Below are 21,640 nucleotides of genomic sequence, written 5' to 3'. Positions count from 1 at the left end.
AATCTTATAATTGAGCTCCAAGTGGAACCCAAGCATTGAATGCCACTTCTAACTAACTGCCCCCTCACTGTTTGACCCTTTTGAGTTTTGCCAATAATAACAATAATAGTCTCTCTATTTAACACAAAGATTTTCTGTTAAAATTTGTCTTGTACGGAATGCTCTTATCCCTTTTTTTTAATGGCCAGAAGTAATAACTAACGTTAGTCAATATATATATATATATGGTCTAACAATTTTATTATTTTTTTTTTCAATATATATATATATATATATATATATATATAATATAATATATATATATATATATATATATATATATATATATATATATATATATATATATGGTCTAACAGTTTTGTTATTGATGTTTAATATGCTCCATATAATTAGTCTTTAAGCAATGGCAACAATATAATAATTCATAGATGGTCCAAGTGAGTATTCAAGGCCGGATTAGCTCTTATCTAGGATACAATATTAATAGTTCCTTTGTTTTTTAAAGCTGCATTATTCCCTAGTAATTTATTAGTTAACGCTAAAGTTTGCAAATTTAAGGATACAAGTACAATCAATGAATTTAGCAGCGCTAAAATTTAATTATGTTACAGGCTTAAAACAATAATTAAACAATGAATCAATAAAATAGTACTCCGTAGTAGCTAGTATCATTGATCGAATCTGACATCATGAAAGATTAGTAATTCCATTGAATTGGGTTGTCCCCATTACATTAATAAATTAAATACCGCGTTAAGTAAACAAAATATAGACATAATACAATTCTAATGCATTTAGATATGCATGCACAGAGTATTAAAACAATCAAGCAAGCTAAGTTTGGTGGGGGAGCTCATCCTACAGCTTTGAGGTTTCAATTGAATTGGGTTGTCCCCATTACTTGGTATGCTTGATTAATTAGACTTCAACTAAATGATCTGAAAGTTATATGGTGAACCTTATCAACTGCAGTAGTTCAAATTTACTCAATTGTGTAATTAAATAGGGTAATTAGCCAAATCGATTGCACTCGTAAATAAGACATTGCCTCATCATGCAGCATAATTTACCAAAGTGTACCATATTGATAAATTACGTCGAATAGTAATTTTTTAAAATATTGGTACAAATATTGAGTAATACTCAATATTCATTGGTGACGTGCACGAAAATCTAGGCCGATTTGTCTTCACCTCAATGGGAGTATATTTATTACTTTTATGCAACCAAATTTGTCTGCTCCTGTGTTGACGCGTTAAAACTTTATTTCTTTATTTCATTTTTTTTTTTTTCTCATTTTTTAATTTACAAATTTATGCTCTTGAGTCTTGACTTTGACTTATCACAAGGCATTTTTAGGCCTTGGTCCAAACCGGCCCAATAGTGGGCTCCCATCCGATCCAAGATGGGTTCTTTATTTTTTTATTAATGAAAAAGTATAATTTAATTTATATAAAAAAGGCTACTAGTATTATTTATTTAAATTATTTGCATCAATAAGGCGAATTTAAATACAATTTTAAACTTAGATTAGAGATCTTTAGATGCCGCAATTATCGGATGATGTTCTCACAAGGGGTCAAACATCTAGAAGTAGAGAAAGGGTCAACGGATTGGAGGAGATGCAATTATTTTATGAGATGGAGGACTTGCCAATTGTTGTTATCTAATAATATACGGTGTAAAACGTATATTACTATCAAGCGTTCGGTGACACCGGACGTGTAATAATCTAGGGTATAATTCGTCACAATATTTACGAGTATTTTTTTGGGTATTAAAAGTGTTTATGAGCGGAAAATTAATACATAGTTATTATCCTTATAAACTTTGACCAATTAAAATTAAAATAGAATCTACATTGGTGACACAACATTGCATCATTTCATTTATTCGCATGTGATTATTTGAGAGAGCTTGATTCATCTTCTAACCACTTTAGTCATATTAATGATTCTAAAGTAATAGGGTAAAATGGTAAAATCCTCATGCATAATAAATATCACACCACATCTTACGTGGAATTATATTAGCATTAAGCTTAGCAAAATAAGGAAAGAGATTGTACATGAAGAGAGGGAATTGAAGTAGGGTGAGGAAAATATGTATGTGCAAAGATGAGATAAATCATAAGGAGTCTATTTGTACTATTCAATATATCCAATCCATTTTGAACATCTTCGTTAATACTTTTGAACATCTGAAAAAACATAGTTATATGTAAACTTATAAAATTTATTTCAATGCATATATTTTATAATGCCAACTTTATATTATTACTTTTACCTAGCTAATAATAAAGGGAGTTAACAATCAAAGTTATAGATAAATGTGTGAAGTCAATAAGATATATACCAAAAAAGATCGAAAGCGCCTTGATATTAGAGTTACTCAAGTTTAATTTACAACTAAAATAAATCTAAATTGAACGAGTAAAGATATAAATTCATGTAGTAAGTAAAAACTAGGTGAATAAAGCGTAATAATAGGGAATTAAAGGTGAGGTATTTGTACAATGACAAAATACCTAAAATAGTACTAAATATGTGCAACGTAGGAGGCATTAACATGAGACACATTGGATCCACCCCTAACATAATCAAAGCGGCAATTTATAAGCATCTCACTGGCCTTCACTATCAAGTATCTACTTAAATTGTATGTTGTTGAACAGACAACATTACAAGTTTGACTATTGCCTTGATAGTCTTACCTTATCAAATAATAAGGCCGCTTACTAATTTTATAAAATGACAATCTTTATATTTTTTGGGTTTTTATTGGCCTCAGTTTATATGTGAATGCGACTACAGTCAACTGGCAGGCTAAATTAGGGCAGTTCACAAATTGTCTGGTTTCAACAAAGTATGTGGTACCCAATTAATAATAATGCTACATCTTGTCTTTCCCTTGGACCTTATATTAGTTTCATAATTCAACTTACACATATTTTTATGAATTACAAAAATAGTGTGAACATAGATGTAATTTGTAAAAGGTGTAATGATTTTGAGGCACCTAAAAGTAGAAAGTTATAATATCATTATTTTTAAGATCATAATTAAACAAGCTAATTTGGTCCTAGATCTTATTTTAAGAAATACTACTTCAAATGAATTATAGCCTGAAATATTGAAGATCGTTATTGATGATGTTATTTGACATAGTTTCTATCTATTAATCTATTACGGTATAAAGAGTGACGTAATTGATAGTATTTATGAAAAATTAAAATTTTTGTGGTTGGCTTAGATAGTATTTTGGATGTAATAGTCCAAAATCACAATTAATTTTTTGGTTTAAAACTGTCACCTCAAATGTGACTAAGGTCCCCCTTTTCCTAACCACCAAAAGTAGAAAATGTTATTGACTAACTTTTTATTTTTTAGCAATGTTTATTGACCATATAATTACCAAAGTTAGCCCTTAAAAAGGCCCTTTCGCAAGTGGATGCTCAAAAATAAAGAAAGCCCTTTAAAAGGCAATCTTAAATCTAAGGATAAATCACTACCTCTTGTCAACCACCCCCAAACCCCATATAGTGATTAGGGTTAGTTGTTCATCATATCGGTCCAAGATCGGATCAAACGAAAAATTTAAATTTTAAGAACCGAAAATAGGATTGAAATAATCGGTCTACAACCCAGACCGGACCGCGTTGCACCGATTTTAGAATTTTATAAAAAAATACTAAGTTTTTTATAATATTATGGAAAACTCGAAAAAAAAATATAGGAAAAACTCTAATTTAGCCTCCTTTTTTTTTTTAAAATTTTTTTTACGTTAAGTACAAAAAAAACTCATATAATTAAAGTTTTCAAATGTTATTAACTATTAAGAATAATCTTAACTATTATCTAAGATTTTATGCATAAATTTAATCACAAAGAGATGAAATATGATAATTGGTATAAAAATTTTATGTTGTCAATTGTCAAAATTTATATGATTAAGGTATGACTAATTTAAGTCATGGATGTATTGTAAACTATCACATTAATTTATATAAAGCTTAATAATTTTCAACAAAAACTTGAACTCTACTACTTGTGGTATCAAATGAGAACAAATCAGTTTATATTATCGAGAATTATGTTTAGGATTAGAGAAGCCACCTAATCTGTTGAACATATACATCTTCATAAACCTTGTTTGATGATGAATTTAAAAAAAGCATAATAATACTCCCTTCACTTTGGTCTTAATAGTGTTTGTCTCATTTGATATATATACATCGATGATGATGAATAATCTATCTTAATCATAATCATAATTTTTCTCTTTCTTCAAGTTATATTATATTACGAACATACAAGATAAATACAAAAATAAAAATAAAGAGATCTTTCAAAAAAAAAAATAAAAAAAAAAATAAAGAGTACATAAACTCTATAATAAAAACAATTAAGTACTCACTTAGTACAAGTATATAATATGTGACGGATAATTTAGTTATCAATCCAAAAGGACTACCTATGTACACATAAATTAGTAGAGTATAATTTATACATGTTGACTTAGTATTAGGTAACACTATTCAAAAATTAAATTAAAGTAGTGGTACTAATAATAATAAAAAAAAAAGTACTCTTGGAGTCTTGGTTAATTGGAGAATGTGTGAACTGGTAAAAGGATGCGGTAAAGAGAGCTTTGGGTGAAGAGAATAAACACCTACTCTTCCCAAATTACACACAACATTTTGTCTGATTATCCTCTGCTCCCATACTTCTTCACGAAGCAAATCACAGCTAGTCAACGCCCCTTTTTATTTATCACCAAGCATGCACGATAATATATATAATGAAAAATACGTATTATGTAATTTTTTTTCTTTTTATTTACAACAAATAATTTTATGTTTTATATAAAATACCCATTTGTTACAAATTAAATATTAAAGATATTCACGATTGTATAGTATTTACTAGGTAGGATTAAAATGTTATGAAACATATTTATGAAACCTAATAAAAAAAATGAATGTAAATGAATCATAGGGAAATGTTTGGCAACAATTAGCATCGTGATCATGAGATATAAGAGTAGGAATTATAAACATAAAGGTTATAGTGGACTAATACTTTGTACTTTGATTGCTAGAATAGTTTATGTACGCATCACAAAACTTTAATAATTTGATAATTTGGGTGCATGAAACTTGTAAGATATCACAATCAAGCAAAGATGAAATGGACCCACAATTGAGCTAACCCACCCATATAATTCTAAATCTAAAATGAAAAAAAAAGCTAATTCTATGATACATGTGATTACGACGGCAGTGAATTGAATTGATAAGAGGGATATAATTATGATTAAGATTGACTATAAAAAAAAAAATAATGTAAGTGGAAAATGAACATGGATTGTAGATAAAACAAAGCTGGATCTAAAATAAAAATGACGGTGACTCCATTTTAATGTCAGAACTCAGAATTATGCCGGATGTCCTGGCGGATCCCAATTTCTTCCCACGCGTTTTTTAGGATCGTAACGCAGTACATATGTACAATTATACATTTATACGTCTGTTAATCCAGCTATTGTACTACTTCGCCTTTCATAGTAAAGGAGGAAGATAAGAAAATCTCCTAGTTTCAACTTTACAAACATAAAATAATAACAATACTCTAACATTTTAAGCAGAATAAAGAAAATTCAAACAGTTAAATATGCCTATCAGCATCATTAACATTATAATCCATCTCAATTACGAAGAAATGAAATTATGAGGGGTACTTAATATGCGACACTATCTTACTAAGCCACGAGGAAGTTGCATCTAGCATATTATCTCAAAAGCGCCACGTTTCGATAGTTTACATATTACCATGAAACAATTTTATTTATTATTATTTTTTTGAATAAGGATAAAGGAAAAGGTAAAAAGACAAAAAAGGTTAAGCTTCTATTTTGTCTTAATCGACCTACATCTTGCCTAATGAACGTTTTTTGAATGAACTTGTTGTTTTTACATTAGAGGGTAATTGGGGTAAATGGTAAATTACTAAATTTTATACTACATATTAATTTATGTTAGTCGGCACCTATTTTTGAAGGAAGCACATATTTACATTATAATTTATACATATATGAATTTAGTTTTCTTATTTTAATTTATTTTTACATTTGCAAAAACATAACTTACTTTGTATATAATTTAAATTCATGCAATACACACCATCTTATCTATTCCTTTTAGTTTGTCAAATTTGTGTTTTTTTTTTCTTTGATTTTTTTATGCATATGTTTAAATTTTAATATGTTTAATTATACGTTATTTTAAATAAAATAAGTTTGACACCTAATCAACTCATTTAAAAACTTTATTCACAGCTACATTAGTAATAGACTAATAGACAAAACATTTTAGCTCTTTTAGTTGACAAGTTAGAAGCAAATTATTATTATGATAAGGATTGGAGAGGCCGTTTATAATTTGAAATAATTAACACCATTTTTCATGTATCTTATTAGGAGGAATATATAAATAAAACATGTTTTTTTTAGCTATAATGGAATCAAATTCTCCTTTTTTAAATAGATGATTCAAAAGTATTTATCAATTATCAAAAGTGCAAAAGTATAAAACAGCAGCGAACTTATAAATAAAAATAAGAAAAAATAAAAATGAAGGAAGAATGGAATTATTATAAAGCTCATTCACTATTTTAATTTACAATTTTGTAGCCCTCCTTCTCAAGACAAAAGGCAATAACTTTGCATTTCTCATAGACTTAAATTTTCTCATTTTTTATTATCACTTGTCATAATTTTCTCATATTACACATTACTCCGTAATATATTTTCGCATCAAACGTGTAACACAAAGATTTTTTTTTTTTAATTAGTTTTTTCAAATTAATTACTGTCAATAAAAAGCAAATACTCACATTATATAGAATATAATGAATATACATTCTTATTAAAACCCAAAGCAAAAATGATCCAATTGAACAAGTTTTACCTTAAGTGTAATATATAGCTTTGTCGTCTTCAAAATTAGAAATAATATCAAGCCTACGAAAGTTACCATTCAAATCCAATATAACTTGAATTAAGCATTTTATGACATAAAGAATTCAATTATCACAATATTCAAAATACACTCAAAAGTACGAGAGGCTTACTCGTTAATAAAATGGATTAAGTTACTCACACAAATCTTCAATCAAGTAATATCACTATCCTATCAGTAATTTTCCAATGACCTTATCATCAATTTCTTAAATTGACGAAGTCTTATGTTACATAATTAAAATAAAAAAGTTGCAAAAAAGTTTTTAGTAATAATAATACTAATCTATAATCCATTAATTTTAATCCTAAAAAAAAAAAGTGGGGGTGGGAAATAGCATAAAAAGGATCTGCCTTTTGACGAGCCACGTGTAGATGAGGAATGAGGATCCCGTTTACACGAATCCGGTTAAAATCCCGCGTTATTTTTGTAAGTTGTACTTGTACTACTCCTTTAGCCGTTCTCCACATAATACAATCTTGTACAGTATGAAAACGTCGACAATAAGCTCCCTATGAAATTATATAAGTATTTTATTTTATGAAAACAATAATAAAAATAGAGCCAATGAGAAGGCGGTCCAAAATGCATTAAATGCGGCAGAAAATTAAAAAACCGTCCAATTTATTCACTAGACCCGTACTTTGCAAGCCAACCCTCTTCTCCTCATTTTCACCGGCATTTCCCGGTCTCCATCACTTGTACCTGTTTCCCACACTTATATTTCCCCTTCATTTCTCTCTCTCTCTCTCTTATTTTTTAAACCAAACAGTCCCTTCTTCATTCTCTCTTCATATTTTCTCTCTCCTCTAAAACCTCAAATGAAGGAGGAAAGGATTGCTTCTATTTGAAAATTTGATGGATGATAATAAGCATAAGATAATTAGTGTTGAAGAAGTAGGCGGTCCGAAAATGATAGATAACACCAACAACAGTAGTACGAACAACCACCACCTTAGTCATAGTATTAGTAGTACTAATACTAGTACTAGTAATCTTTCTATATTCTCCGATCAGATGATGTTCGGATACAACAACAACAACAGCTTATTCGACGTTGCGGCCGCTACCCCATTGGATATGTTGATGATGGGTAGTTTTGACAAAGGTAATAATAATAACAACAACAATTATTTGGGGTTCATGGATATGCTTGGATTCCAAGATTATTTGGGCGGCGGCCCAACTTCCTTATTCGATCTGCTCCCACCCACCAATATTGCTACAACACTACCATCAACAGCAACGACAACGGCACAATCATCACCACAAGTGATAGTGCAGCAGCCGCAGCTGGCTGTGAAGACGACTCAAGTATTAGATCCGTGTTTAAGCGGCTGTTCAACAGTGGTCGTACCTGGGGAATCATCGGAGGCTGCCAATACCCCCGCCACCCCTAATTCTCTTTCCATCTCTTCGTCGTCGTCGGATGCTGTCAACGATGACCTGCCTCAACACCAGAGTCAGACTGCCGACGATGCTCATGATCATCATGAAGAGGACAAGTCTAAGAAACAGTATGCTTCTTCTTCTTCTTCTTACTTTTTTTCTTTTTTCAAATTTAAATTAGTACACATAATTAATTTATTTATAATTATGTTGGAAAATAAAAAAGAGGCCGAAAAAATTTCATGTGAAAAGAATTTTTTTTTGGTTGATTGAGCATATACATACATATGTGTATAATCCCGTGCTCTGTTTACTCTTGACTAACTACTTAGTCAAACCTGATTTATGGGGGATAATTAAAAATTGAAGAGATGAATAATATCTGGTCAATGGGATTTGGTTTTTTTCTTTTGAATTTATAGCTGATTCCTTAATTACTAAGGACTTGTATTTTTAATTTTTATCAATTTAAATTAATTTTCATATCATGATTTTAATTTTAAATTGTTTTTGTACTATTGTGTGGTGGTATGAACATAGGTTGAAACCAAAGAAGAAGAACCAGAAAAGGCCCAAGGAGCCGAGATTCGCGTTCATGACAAAGAGCGAGGTTGATCACCTTGATGATGGCTACCGTTGGCGAAAGTACGGCCAAAAAGCCGTTAAGAACAGCCCTTTTCCACGGTAATAATTACATTATACTTAAGATGGAGCTCATCATTTAGGTTTGTACTGTGTTGGTATTAAAATTTATTGATTTGCAGGAGCTATTATCGTTGCACCACAGCAGCATGTGGGGTGAAGAAGCGAGTGGAGCGGTCTTCTGATGATCCATCCGTGGTGATGACCACCTATGAGGGGCAACATACTCACCCGTGTCCGGTGATGACTCGTGGAGGGATTGGTATTGGCATCGGGATGGGGATGTTCTCGATGCCAAACCATCTGAATCAATGCAGCACCGCTCCCACCACCCCATCTGCTTTTGGTGGAAGCGGTGCTGCTGCATCCTCCACTCTTCTCTTCCCACACCCTCAACACTACCATCAGTCTAACAATCTCTATTCTCAACATCAGCAGCAGCAATTTCCGAGTTTCTTTCATAACCAAACTCCAACTTCCTTGAGCTTCTCAGCTAGTGGTGGCGGCGGCCAACAACACCCTAACTCGATTGCTCTTCAGAGAGACATGCGTCCTCCTTGTTCTTCCTCCTCGAACCAGGTTAGAGATGATGGACTTCTTCAGGATATTGTGCCTTCACAAATGCGTAATGATCAACAACCAACTAAAGAAGAATAGAAAATCTCGGTTTTTATATAAATTCTCTATTCAGATAAAACTATGATGTTGGGATTTTTGTCACATAGTAGTAGTAATAGTAGTATATCCCTTTCCTTTTTGTGTCTTTATCATTTGCTTAATTAGTTTTAAGTAGGCATATTAGCGCGCTAACTTTCCAAGGAGGAGGAAGAGGAGGAGGAAGGAGACCTAATCTTCATCGTTTCTTAAGATCAGAGGCCCTCAGTAATTTTGGTTGAAGATTCTAGTTGAGGGGTATGTAAACACTTTCATGGTAGATTGGGTTCATGAAATTCCTATATTCTTTTCTTCTTTTATATTTTCTGTATATCAGGCTCTTTCTTAATCAAATCTCAGTTATTATGAAGATCATTCAGCAGTAAATTTTTACTCTTGTAGATCATTTCACTATATATATATATGCATATTTTGCTTTTCATTTTATCTATATATGGTGTATAAATGGCATTTTTTTTAACCTCAGTAGCTATCTAGGGTTAGGGTTTTGGAATTGAGCATATATTTTTGGATGAGTGCAACTTTCAGAGCATTAGCTTCTCTTTTTGTGTGCCTGAGACTTTAAAAGGGAGTAATATATTGGGGAAATGAAGACAATTGTAGCATTACCCAAGCTTTGGAAATTGTACCTGTGGCTTTTTTCCTTGTTGAAAGCAAATAGAATAAGGAACCCTAAAGATGATGGAATATACATATATATTGAAGTTGTAGTTTAATCTTCTCATTTTAGATTTTGAAGCCAACCTTTATTAGCACTTTTCTTTAAGTGAGTTTGTTAATGGTAGGGTTATGCATATACGTGTTCAGATGACAAACCGTCTATGTTTTTATTCAATGTTTAGTTTTCGATGTAAAGAGAATTACAGGTTTGATGAGGGTAATTAAATAATTAATGGTATAGATGAGATTCACTTTCAAAATCTAGTATCACCTCAAATCTGTAACTGACCAAATGCTTACGAAGTTACGAGTAGGTGTATGGAGTATAATTATAAACTTGTTCATAATCGTGAAAGTAGTGTTCAAGCATATTTTCCCTATTGTTTTACATTTGTGGTACATGAAGAATTTGACCTTTTATTAAGACTTTGAGTAATTTTGTATGATCCCTTGAATTGTGCAAAGTCTAAAGCTGACTGTTGATACTTACCTTTTAAAACGCGATAGAGTATATGGAAATCAAACAAGAAAAACCAAAATTTGACAAGGGAATAATATTTAAGAGAACATTGATCATACAGTGTTCCTTGTACTATGGAACAATTTTTTCTTTCTCAATAAACTTTGGTGTTAAAATTACCCAAATTAATGAAACCATGCTTATTATATAATCGTGCACGCTAACTATATCTAGTCCACACTATTCCATATGCATCACTCCCTATTGTATCGTACATGTGGTGTTTAATTATCAGGCTAAAGAGCTACTCAAAATTGATTATTGTACAATCTTTATCAATTTAATGCATTGCACTTATTAGTTTGCTTCTTATTATTAATTGAGGAATGGTCTAACATTTTGGTTGAGATGTTTTAATTACTTTCAGTTAGATCGTTGGATGGCTAGGTAGCTGCTGCTTTAATTTATGACTGATTGGGTTAATGAGCCTGGTATGTCCCTTTGAAGACCATATGTACGTAGGAGTGGCTTTTCTTTAATTGCTTCTTCACGGTTTTAATTTGGCTGTAAATAAGATAGAATCTTATCGGACTTATATTGTGTCTAGACTGTCTACCACTCTGATTTGAGTGGTAGACGCCAACGATTTGAAGTGATTGATGAAAGGTAATTAAGGTATGTTGTCTAAGAGTAGAAGGAAGATTTTTTAATCATTCTACTAGACAAAGGATTCTTTTCACAACGTGATATAAAAGGGATCAAATCTTATTAAAGTTAACCTTAGAAAAACTAAAAGCGTTGTGTTAGGTTTTTAGTTGCTTTTCGTCTTCTTGTGAATTCATACTCAACCACTAAAAGATGATCAAAGTTCCACATAAAAAATTATCTTAAGGAACGTAATTAACCCCTTTTTGTCATAATCCGAACAGCATAAACTGAGTGTAACACATATACTAATACAAAAGTTTGTAAAATTAAACAAGTGATCATTTAAATATGAGTACTAATTAATACTAATAAGATACATAATCTTCGCTTTTCTAATTCAATTCGAGATACTTAGAGAAGTTGATTCTTATATAGCAGCAAAAATAATAGTACTTTGCGTACTTTCTTCAATCTTTAACATAGTTTATAAATTTGCACATGCTTTATTTAGCGAAATTGTTACACGATGAAAACTATCCCTATTAATCTTTAAATACATAAAGATACGCCTTTAAGTCTTTAGATATAAACAATTATTGTTGAGTAACATAACAAAATTCATAAATTAGTAATGTATGGAAATTTATTGTTAGTTTGGCAAAGATACTTAAGAACATAAGTATATATGGACATATGGTCAACAAATTAAATTTTCTAAAAAAAAAAAAAAGATTTTGGGATAAAAAGGAATGTGGACGGAACCTCTCTAGATTTTAAGAACTAAAAGTTTAGCTAGTCTATCAATGTCATTCATAGCTAAAGGATCCATAAGGCATAAGAGCCGGGTTTTCAACTGTCTTATTTATTTGTTTAGTTTTATTTTGGCGTTGTGATTTAAAGACATCAAATTAAAACAGTTCACAAAGTATAAGAAAACAACTTATTAACCTTCAGAAAAGAAGGGGGGGGGGGGGAGGGCCAAAGTGGAATTTTAAACAAAGATATTGGTAAAGAAAGAGATAGATTGCTACCACAACACCACCTTTGCACAAGGTGAGCAAAAAGATGATAACTTTAAAATGCCTTATTTACTAACTTTAAACTTTTAGGTGTTTCTCCAAAAAGGTTAAGCTCGCTTATGTTGGCCATGTCTATCTTTTCATTTCATATAGTCATTGTAGACAGGCTATAACTTTTCAGACAAATGATTGTTGTTGCTCTAATATTCCAATGAATTACTAGCTGTACACGCTTCCTTTAAATATACCCAGCATTTCTTATTATTCGTTTTGTAACTAAACTCCTATTGTTAGATGTTACCTTTCTATTTTTAACTCATCAAAAAATTGAAATTACTCCAATTTGATGAATTATTATTTAGGTTCAACTTTGAGACTAAAACCAATTCTATTATATGATTGATTATTGCAATTATATACGTCAAGAATTTACACAAAATCTGAAGGTTGACATAGTCTAATAATGGACTATAGGATTTTTTTTCTTCTTCTCTAGATTAGAACCAATAGAGTGAATTAATAGCTTCTAGTGATTTATTCAATCATATTATCAAGAATTTGACTTTTTCAAGGAAGTAGGTGCAAATTCACAATGAAATATTGTATTCTTCTAGACAACTTTAGAGATAGAGAAAAAAAAAGCCACAAACTTAGCGCAGTTGAGGTTACATCCAAAATCTAACTGGTAGCTCATTTAGATTAAAAAGTAGTAGCTCTGCCCCTTGGTGGATTGTTTCAAAAAAAAAAAAAAAAAAAAAAAAAAAAAAAAAAAAAAAAGTAGTAGCTATATTTTGATTAGCTTATACTGCGAGACAAGCAGACAACATAGCATCACATAAGTTATCCGTGCAACCTAAATTCTGCCCTAGGTGTTGTTTGGATGTTCTCTCATATACTTGGTATGTCTTTGGCTCAAACCCAAATGTTTGTATTAAGCCTATAAATTACCACTTAAAAGTTTGGAGATATCAATACGTACTAAATCCATAACGACCATAAGTGCCTTAAGTATTTTTGGATCCCCAAATATTGATAAAATTATCCCAACAAAAATATATATAATCCTTATTGGTACTGTAGTCAATAAGTAATTTATATAGAGAAAAATGATAGTGAAGCATGTGATATTCTTTCCTCAATTTGCTTAGTAAAAAAGTCATAGTTTTCTGTTGCAAGAAAGGGAGTAACTCTTTCACATGAATTAGATTGATTCATGTATTGTAGACAATAAACAACTATGTTGGAAAATGTTTATTCCCCTAGAAAAAAAGGCATGCATTGTGGGAATTAGATCCTTTTACTGCTATAATTGCATAGTTATTTTTACATAATTTGGGATAAAACTCATAAAATTCTGATAGTATAATTTAATTTGTGCATAATAATCCCCAAACCCTTCTCGTCTCTCTATATAATAGGTAGAGGATCAATATGGTTTGCAAATTTCAGACATTTACCCTTCATTCCCCCCCTCATACCAACAAACATAAGGTCAAAGTTTGTACGGAAATTTACAATCCTTATATTAATTTAATGGTTAAAGTCTATCTTCAATGAACATAAATAACTTCTTGGGTAAATATCAGATATTAATGTGCAATATATAATAGGGTATTTTAGTCATTTTGTACAATACTAGTAGGTAAATGATCTTTGAAGGTCGTAAGAATGCATGTACTCCATATAATTATATAAGCATAAGCATACTATTACCCTTTGCTAAAGCATCATCTATATGTGCCTTCGGAAGCATGATGTGCATACTATATATCCTTTGCTTAATCAACATTTATATGTGCCTTCGAAAGCATGCTATGCATATTATTTCCGGTTAATGTATATTTGCGTTATAGTTATTGCAATCCCTATTTCACAATTATATGTTACTCCTTTCGTTTTATAATGTTAGTTCCATTTTTAGACGTTTTAAAAAGATATACCCATTTTGAATATGTCCTCTTTTTAAATTAATTTTTTTGGAATTAATTGGTTGTGGATTAATAACATGACTCTAAACAAGGAATTCTCTACCTTGAATTTTGCAATTATGACTTATGCTTTCCCAAAATAAAAAAAAAATCAAAAATCAAAACTTAAATAAGATAAACTAATTATGAATTGTTTTGTAATTTAATGTTAGATTCCAAATATTTTCTTTTCTTATTTTATGTGATTGATTTCACATGGAACTAACATTATGAAATGGAGGGAGTATATAATTTTATAAAGAAGTATACATTTATATCCCTTTTAACTTGATCTCTTTAATTTTAAACCATATGTCTTTATTATATGAATGAAAATGAAATATATTCTTTTAATTTGAAATTTTATGATTGGCCCTGCCCCCCTCCCCCCACCTCCCGAATTAATGGTTCGTGGAGGCGGATGTACCATGCGCATGGTAAATCTATTTTTAAAAAAAAAGCCCGGAAAGAACATTCTATAGAAATATAAGGAACATTTAGTTACAGTGAAAAATAACATGGTATAGAATTGTAAAGAACATAAATCTATAGTGAAAAAAACATAAGTATTGTTAAAATGTAATGAACGTGATAAAACAACATAAGAGATATTAAAAAAGAACATAAAGCTATTAATAACAATGTTCATGACACTATTTTATAAAGAACACATTGTTTAATAATACTTCTTTATCTCCGTGTTATTTGATTGTCAGTGTAATGTATTTTTATTTGTAAAATAATACTAATTGTTTACTGTAAAATGTTTTTAAAATTTTGTCTTAAGATTATGGTGGATGAATATAAATAATGTTCATTATATAATATTATCAAGCACTTTATTTTTACTATGGATGTTCTTTAGATATACCAAAAGAACATTAAATTGGATTTTCTTTGTAAACTATCTATATGTTCTTTACAAAACAACTATATGTTCTTTACAAAATAACTAGATGTTCATTCCGTCTTTTTCAAAAATCCGGATGTACATAGTATTAATAAAGAGCATGATAATATTATGTAAAGTACCTTTCATCAAAATTTCACTCCCCCCCACCCTATTCCCTAAAAACACTTATATCTTCGAAAATGAGGTTACCGGTGCTTCTTATAAACTAGAAAATGCTAAATACTGGATTGAGAGAAGTCACAAAGCCTAAGTTTTGGGGTATGAGATGGGGCAAGGGGGTGGGTGGCATGTGCACAAGACATGTGCGCCCAAGACAAGGCATACAAACAACTAGTTTGGTCGTTTGAGGGTATAGTATGTCGTCGTTATTACCTTCGGACATGATGATTAAAGACGAATGAGATGGTTCCGGGCATTATCCATGACTCCCAAGGCCCTTTGGGTACCCATGGAAGTACTTGAATGTATAATCTTTACGGGTGAAAAATTGATGTACGGAAGCCAATTTTGAAGGCTATAATACACGAAATTGGAGCAATTTAGGAGGTGACGGGAACCGATGTCAGAAATTCACGAAATTAAACGGGATGCATCTCAGGGTCATATGATGTTGTTTGGACCCATATACGACCATAAGTTGGCTACATAAAGGCCCCATGGAAGCTTATAGCCAATACAAGAGGCGCGTACGAAAATGGGTAAATTCGATGCTTGAAGGCAAATTGGATAGTTTCACCCACCCAATTGGACTCCTGCAGGATATTAGGGTCTATAGGTAGCTTCTCAGCAATTTTTGTTTCCTGGCCGAAAAAAGTAAAAAATTATCAAAATTGAAGGCTATAATACACATTTTTTGGCCAATTTTGGAGGTTTCGGGACCCGGAGTTGAAAAGTCTCGAGATACTAGGGGATACATCCCGTAGTCATATAATGTCGTTTTGAACCATATATGATCGTTATATGTTGTCATAAATGTCTGTGGTAGCCTCGAGTTTGGTGTAAGATGTAAATGGGTAAATTGACAGTTTGAAGGCATATTGAATAGTTTTTGTAATACCCCATATTTTTATACGTATTTTTTATTTTAAATAAGTATTTAGTGGGGTATTTAAATAATTTAAAATGAATTATTTATGACATTTTAATTATTTATTTTAAATAAGTTTGGAAATATTTTATAAAACGAAAGTTTTATTTAATTAATTATTTTATTAAGTGGGGATTTAATTTAGGAAATTTTATTTTAGTAAAGTTTTATTAGGAAAGATTAAAAAGGGAAAATTTAGGTAAGAAGGATTTCTAGAGAAAGGAATATCGACACTTGGGCAAATTAAACTTTGCCCATAGTGGAGAATACTCAAGGTAAACTTTCTTTCCCTTCTCCTTTATTTTCCCTTCTTTTTTATCTTTCTTTTCCCCTTCCTCTTTTGCATGGCCGGCCACAACCGCACACACCACCGGCGCGATGACCAGCAGTCGTGGCAGCACCAACAGGGCGCGGCAGCAGCCCAGTCGTGCCGTGGTGGTGCTGCTGCCGTTCGTTCTCTACTATTCATGTTTGTAATATAAGTATCACTCTTACCTCTTATTCAATCATCAATTAACATAAACTATTCACGTATTTTTCATTTCGGGGCTCACAAAAAAATACTTTTTGTAAAAAAAAACTGTCAGAATGAAGATTAATAGTAGTATGATTACAAACCTGAAATATATTATTTTACTTTGAAATTTTTTGATTGGCCCTCCCATCAAAATCATTGGTTCGTGGAGGTAGATGTACCATTCGCATGGTACATCCGTTCCAAAAAAAAAAACAAAAAAAAGCCCAGGAAAAATATTGTACAGTATAGAAATATAAGGAACATTTAGTTAAAGTAAAAATAACATGGTATAGAATTGTAAAGAACATAAGTCTAAAGTGAAAAGAACATATTGTTAAAATGTAATGAACGTGATAAAAGAACATAAGAGATATACAAAAATTAAAGAACATAAAGCTATTAATAACAATGAACATGACACTATTCGGGTAAACGGGTCGGGTAAGAGTGGGTCGGGTCAACTCGGGTCGGGTCAATTCAGATTAATTCCATAACGTATGCGGATCGGGTTTGAATTGGGTCATGCTTGAGTCGGGTCACATCGGGTCATACTTCTTATCGGGTTTGGGTTGGGTTAATAACAGGTCAGGTTAAATTCAGGTCACGTGAACAATAGGTCAGGTTTAATTCGGGTTAAAACGGGTTAGGGTAATTCTCAGGTTCGAGTCGGGTTCGGTTCAAGTCAATAAATTGCTGGTTAGAATCAGGTCGGGTCATTCTCGGGTTTGAGTTGAGTTCAGTTCAAGTCAATAATTTGCGGATTATAATCAGGTCGGGTCATTTTCAAGTCAGGTCATTCTCAAGTTAAAATCAGGTTCAGTTCAAGTCAATAATTTGCGAGTTATATTCAGGTTGGGTAATTTCCAAGTCGGTTCATTCTAGGATTCAAGTCGGGTTATGTTCAAGTCAATAGTTTGCATGTTATATAATCAGGTCAGGTCATATTCGAGTTCTAACTATAAATATATAATTATCATTTTTATTAAGCTAATTATTATATGTTGTCATAAATGTTCGTAGTAGACTTGAGTTAATATTTTAGGGACACATCTCGGGGTCATATAATGCCGTTTGGAATCATATATGATCATTATATGTTGTCATAAATGTTCGTAGTAGGCTTGAGTTAATGAAATCCGTTCAAGTTATAAACCAGTAATTAAATTGGTCGTTTAAAGGAAAATTGGATGGTTCCACCAACCCAATTGGAATCCCAGAGGGTATTAAGTACCATGGAAAATATTTCGTAAATTTTTATTTCCGGGCCTAAAAAGTCATAAAATTCCAAATTGAAGACAAATATTCACGTTTTTTGAGAAATTTTTGGTGTCGAAAATTCATGAAATTTAAGGGGATAAATCTCGGGGTCATATGATGTTGTTTGGAACCATATATGATCATTATTTTCTATCATAAATGTTCGCGGTAGGCTTGAGTTAATGATTCAGGGCAAATTGTAAACCGGTTAACTGGTCGTTTAAAGGCAAATTGGATGGTTCCACCCACCCAATGGGACTCCCAGGCGGTATTAGGGATCATGGTAAACATTTTGAGAATTTTTATTTCCGGAAAAAAAAAGTCAAAAATTTCAAAATTGAAGACTAATATCCACGCTTTTTGAGAATTTTTGGAGGATTCGAGACCCGGTGTCGAAAAGTCTTGAAATTCTGAGCGATACATCTCGAGGTCATTTAATGCAGTTTGGAACCATATATGATCATTATTTGTTGTCATAAATGTTCGTGGTAAGCTTGAGTTAATGAAATCGGTGCAAGTCATAAACCGGTAAATAGGTCGTTTAAAGGCAAATTGGATGGTTCCACCCACCCTATTGGACTCCCGAAGGATATTCGGGACCCTGGTAAAAATTTCGGAAAATATTATTTCCGGGCGAAAAAAAGTCTAAAATTCCGAAATTAATGGCTAATAATATTAACGTTTTTTTAGAAATTTTGGAGGTTTCGGGGCCGGGTATAGAAAAGCCTTGAGATTCTAGGGAATACATCTCGGGGTCGTATAATTTCGTTCTGAACCATATATGATCTCTATTTGTTGTCATAAATGTTCGTAGTGGCTTGAGTTAATGAAAATGGTGCAAGTTAAAATTCGGATAATAGGCCGTTTAAAGGCAAATTGAATGGTTCAACCCAGCCAATTGGACTCCTGGAGGGTATTTAGGACCATGGTAAATATTTCGGCAGTTTTTATATCCGTACGAATAAAAGTAAAAAAATTCCAAAATTGAAGGCTAATATCCACGTTTTTTGAGAAATTTTGAAGGGTTCGAGACCCGGTGTCAAAAAGTCTTGAAATTTAAGGGGATGCATCTCGGGGTCATTTAATGCCGTTTGGAACCATATATGATCATTATTTGTTGTCATAAATGTTCGTGGTAGGCTTGAGTTAATGAAATCGGTGCAAGTTATAAACCGGTAAATAGGTCGTTTAAAGGCAAATTGGATGGTTCCACCCACCCTATTGGACTCCCGAATGGTATTCGGTACCCTGGTAAACATTTCGGCAAATATTATTTCCAGGCGAAAAAAAGTCTCAAAATTCAAAAATTAAAGGCTAATATCCACGCTTTTTAAGAAATTTTGGAGGTTTCGGGACTCGGTATTGAAAAGCCTTGAGATTCTAGGGAAGAAATCTCGGGGTCATATAATTTCGTTCAGAACCATATATGATCTCTATTTGTTGTCATAAATGTTCGTAGTAGGCTTGAGTTAATGAAATCGGTGCAAGTTATAAACCGGTAAATAGGTCGTTTAAAGGCAAAATGAATGGTTCAACCCAGCCAATTGGACTCCCGGAGGATATTTAGGACCATAGTAAATATTTCGGAAATTTTTATATCCGTACGAATAAAAGTAAAAAAATTCCAAAATTGAAGGCTAATATCTACGTTTTTTGAGAAATTTCAAATGTATCGAGGCCCGGTGTCGAAAAGCATTGAGATTTTAGGGGATACATCTCTGGGTCATATAATTCCGTTTGGATCCATATATGATCGTTATATGTTGTCATAAATGTTCATGGTAAGCTTGAGTTAATGAAATCGGTGCAAGTTGTAAACCGGTAAATAGCCCGTTTAAAGAAAAATTGGATGGTTCCACCCGCCCAATCGGACCCCCTAAGGGTATTAGGGACCATGGTAAACAATTCGGTAATTTTTATTTTAGAACGTTAAAAAGTCAAAAAATTCCAAAATTGATGACAAATATTCACGCTTTTTGAGAAATTTTTGAGGTTTCGGGGACTGGTGTCGAAAAGTTTTGAGATTTAAGGGGATACATCTCGGGGTCATATAATGTTGTTTGGAATCATATATGATCATTATTTTTTGTCATAAATGTTTGGGTAGGCTTGATTTAATGATTAAGTGCAAGTTGTAAACCGGTAAATTGGTCGTTTAAAGGCAAATTGGATGGTTCCACCTTCCCAATGGGACTCCCAGACGGTATTAGGGATTGTGGTAAACATTTTGCCAGTTTTTATTTCCGGACGAAAAAAGTCAAAAATTTCAAAATTGAAGAATAATATCCACGCTTTTTGAGAAAATTTGGAGGATTCAAGACCCGGTGTCGAAAAGTCTTGAAATTCTAGGGAATGCATCTCAGGGTCATTTAATGCCGTTTGGAACCATATATGATCTTTATTTGTTGTCATAAATGTTCTTGGTAGGCTTGAGTTAATGAAATCAGTGCAAGTTATAAATCGGTAAATAGGTCGTTTAAAGGCAAATTGGATGTTTCCACCCACCCTATTGGACTCCCGAAGGGTATTCAGGACCCTGGTAAACATATTGGATAAAATTATTTCCGGGCTAAAAAAAAGTCTAAAAATTCCAAAATTAAAGGCTAATATCCACGCTTTTAGAGAAATTTTGGAGATTTCGGGGCCCGGTATCGAAAATCCTTGATATTCTAGGAAAGACATCTCGGGGTCATATAATTTCGTTCGGAACCATATATGATCTCTATTTGTTGTCATAAATGTTCGTAGTAGGCTTGAGTTAATGAAATAATTGCAAGTTATAAACCGGTAAATAGGTCGTTAAAGGAAAATTGAATGGTTCAACCCAGCCAATTGGACTCCCATAGGGTATTTAGGACGTTGTTAAATATTTAGGCAATTTTTATATCTAGGCAAATAAATGTCAAAAAATTTCCAAAATTGAAGGCTATTATCCACCTTTTTTGAGAAATTTCGAATGAAACGAGGCCCGGTGTCAAAAAGCATTGAGATTTTAGGGGATACATCTCGGGGTCATATAAGGCCGTTTGGATCCATATATGATCATTATATGTTGACATAAATGTTCGTGGTGAGCTTGAGTTAATAAAATCAGTGCAAATTGTAAACCGGTAAATAGGTCATTTAAAGGCAAATTGGATGGTTCCACCCACCCTATTGGACTCCCAAAGGGTATTCGGGACCCTGGTAAACATTTTGGCAAATATTATTTTCAGGCGAAAAAAAGTAAAAAAATTCGAAATTCAAGGCTAATATCCACGTTTTTTGAGAAATTTTGGAGGTTTCGGAGCCTGGTATCGAAAAGCCTTGAGACTATAGGGAAAACATCTCCGGGTCATATAATTTCATTCGGAATCGTATATGATCTCTATTTGTTGTCATAAATGTT

General features: G+C 32.1%; 1 protein-coding gene across 1 annotated transcript; it reads left to right on the top strand.

Annotated features, from left to right (window-relative positions):
• Positions 1–7,558: 7,558 nt before the first annotated feature.
• On the top strand, positions 7,559–10,104 carry LOC110738211 (probable WRKY transcription factor 23). Its single transcript, XM_021918582.1, has 3 exons — positions 7,559–8,535; positions 8,948–9,091; positions 9,172–10,104. The coding sequence occupies exons 1-3, from the start codon at positions 7,877–7,879 to the stop codon at positions 9,704–9,706; spliced, it is 1,338 nt and encodes a 445-aa protein (XP_021774274.1). The 5' UTR covers positions 7,559–7,876; the 3' UTR covers positions 9,707–10,104.
• The last annotated feature ends 11,536 nt before the right edge of the window (positions 10,105–21,640 follow it).

The sequence above is a fragment of the Chenopodium quinoa genome, unplaced genomic scaffold (genome assembly GCF_001683475.1).
Source record: "Chenopodium quinoa cultivar QQ74 unplaced genomic scaffold, ASM168347v1, whole genome shotgun sequence".
Taxonomy (NCBI): domain Eukaryota; kingdom Viridiplantae; phylum Streptophyta; class Magnoliopsida; order Caryophyllales; family Amaranthaceae; genus Chenopodium; species Chenopodium quinoa.
The sequence above is the reverse complement of the archived record's forward strand: the minus strand, read 5'-3'. Positions and strand labels throughout refer to the sequence as shown.

Bases quoted from the DNA above. Each gene is read 5' to 3' on its own strand.
- LOC110738211 (XM_021918582.1), top strand. From the start codon at position 7,877: ATGGATGATAATAAGCATAAGATAATTAGTGTTGAAGAAGTAGGCGGT. The intron at 8,536-8,947 runs GTATGCTTCTTC...GTATGAACATAG, and splicing joins GAGGACAAGTCTAAGAAACA to GTTGAAACCAAAGAAGAAGA. The intron at 9,092-9,171 runs GTAATAATTACA...ATTGATTTGCAG, and splicing joins AAGAACAGCCCTTTTCCACG to GAGCTATTATCGTTGCACCA.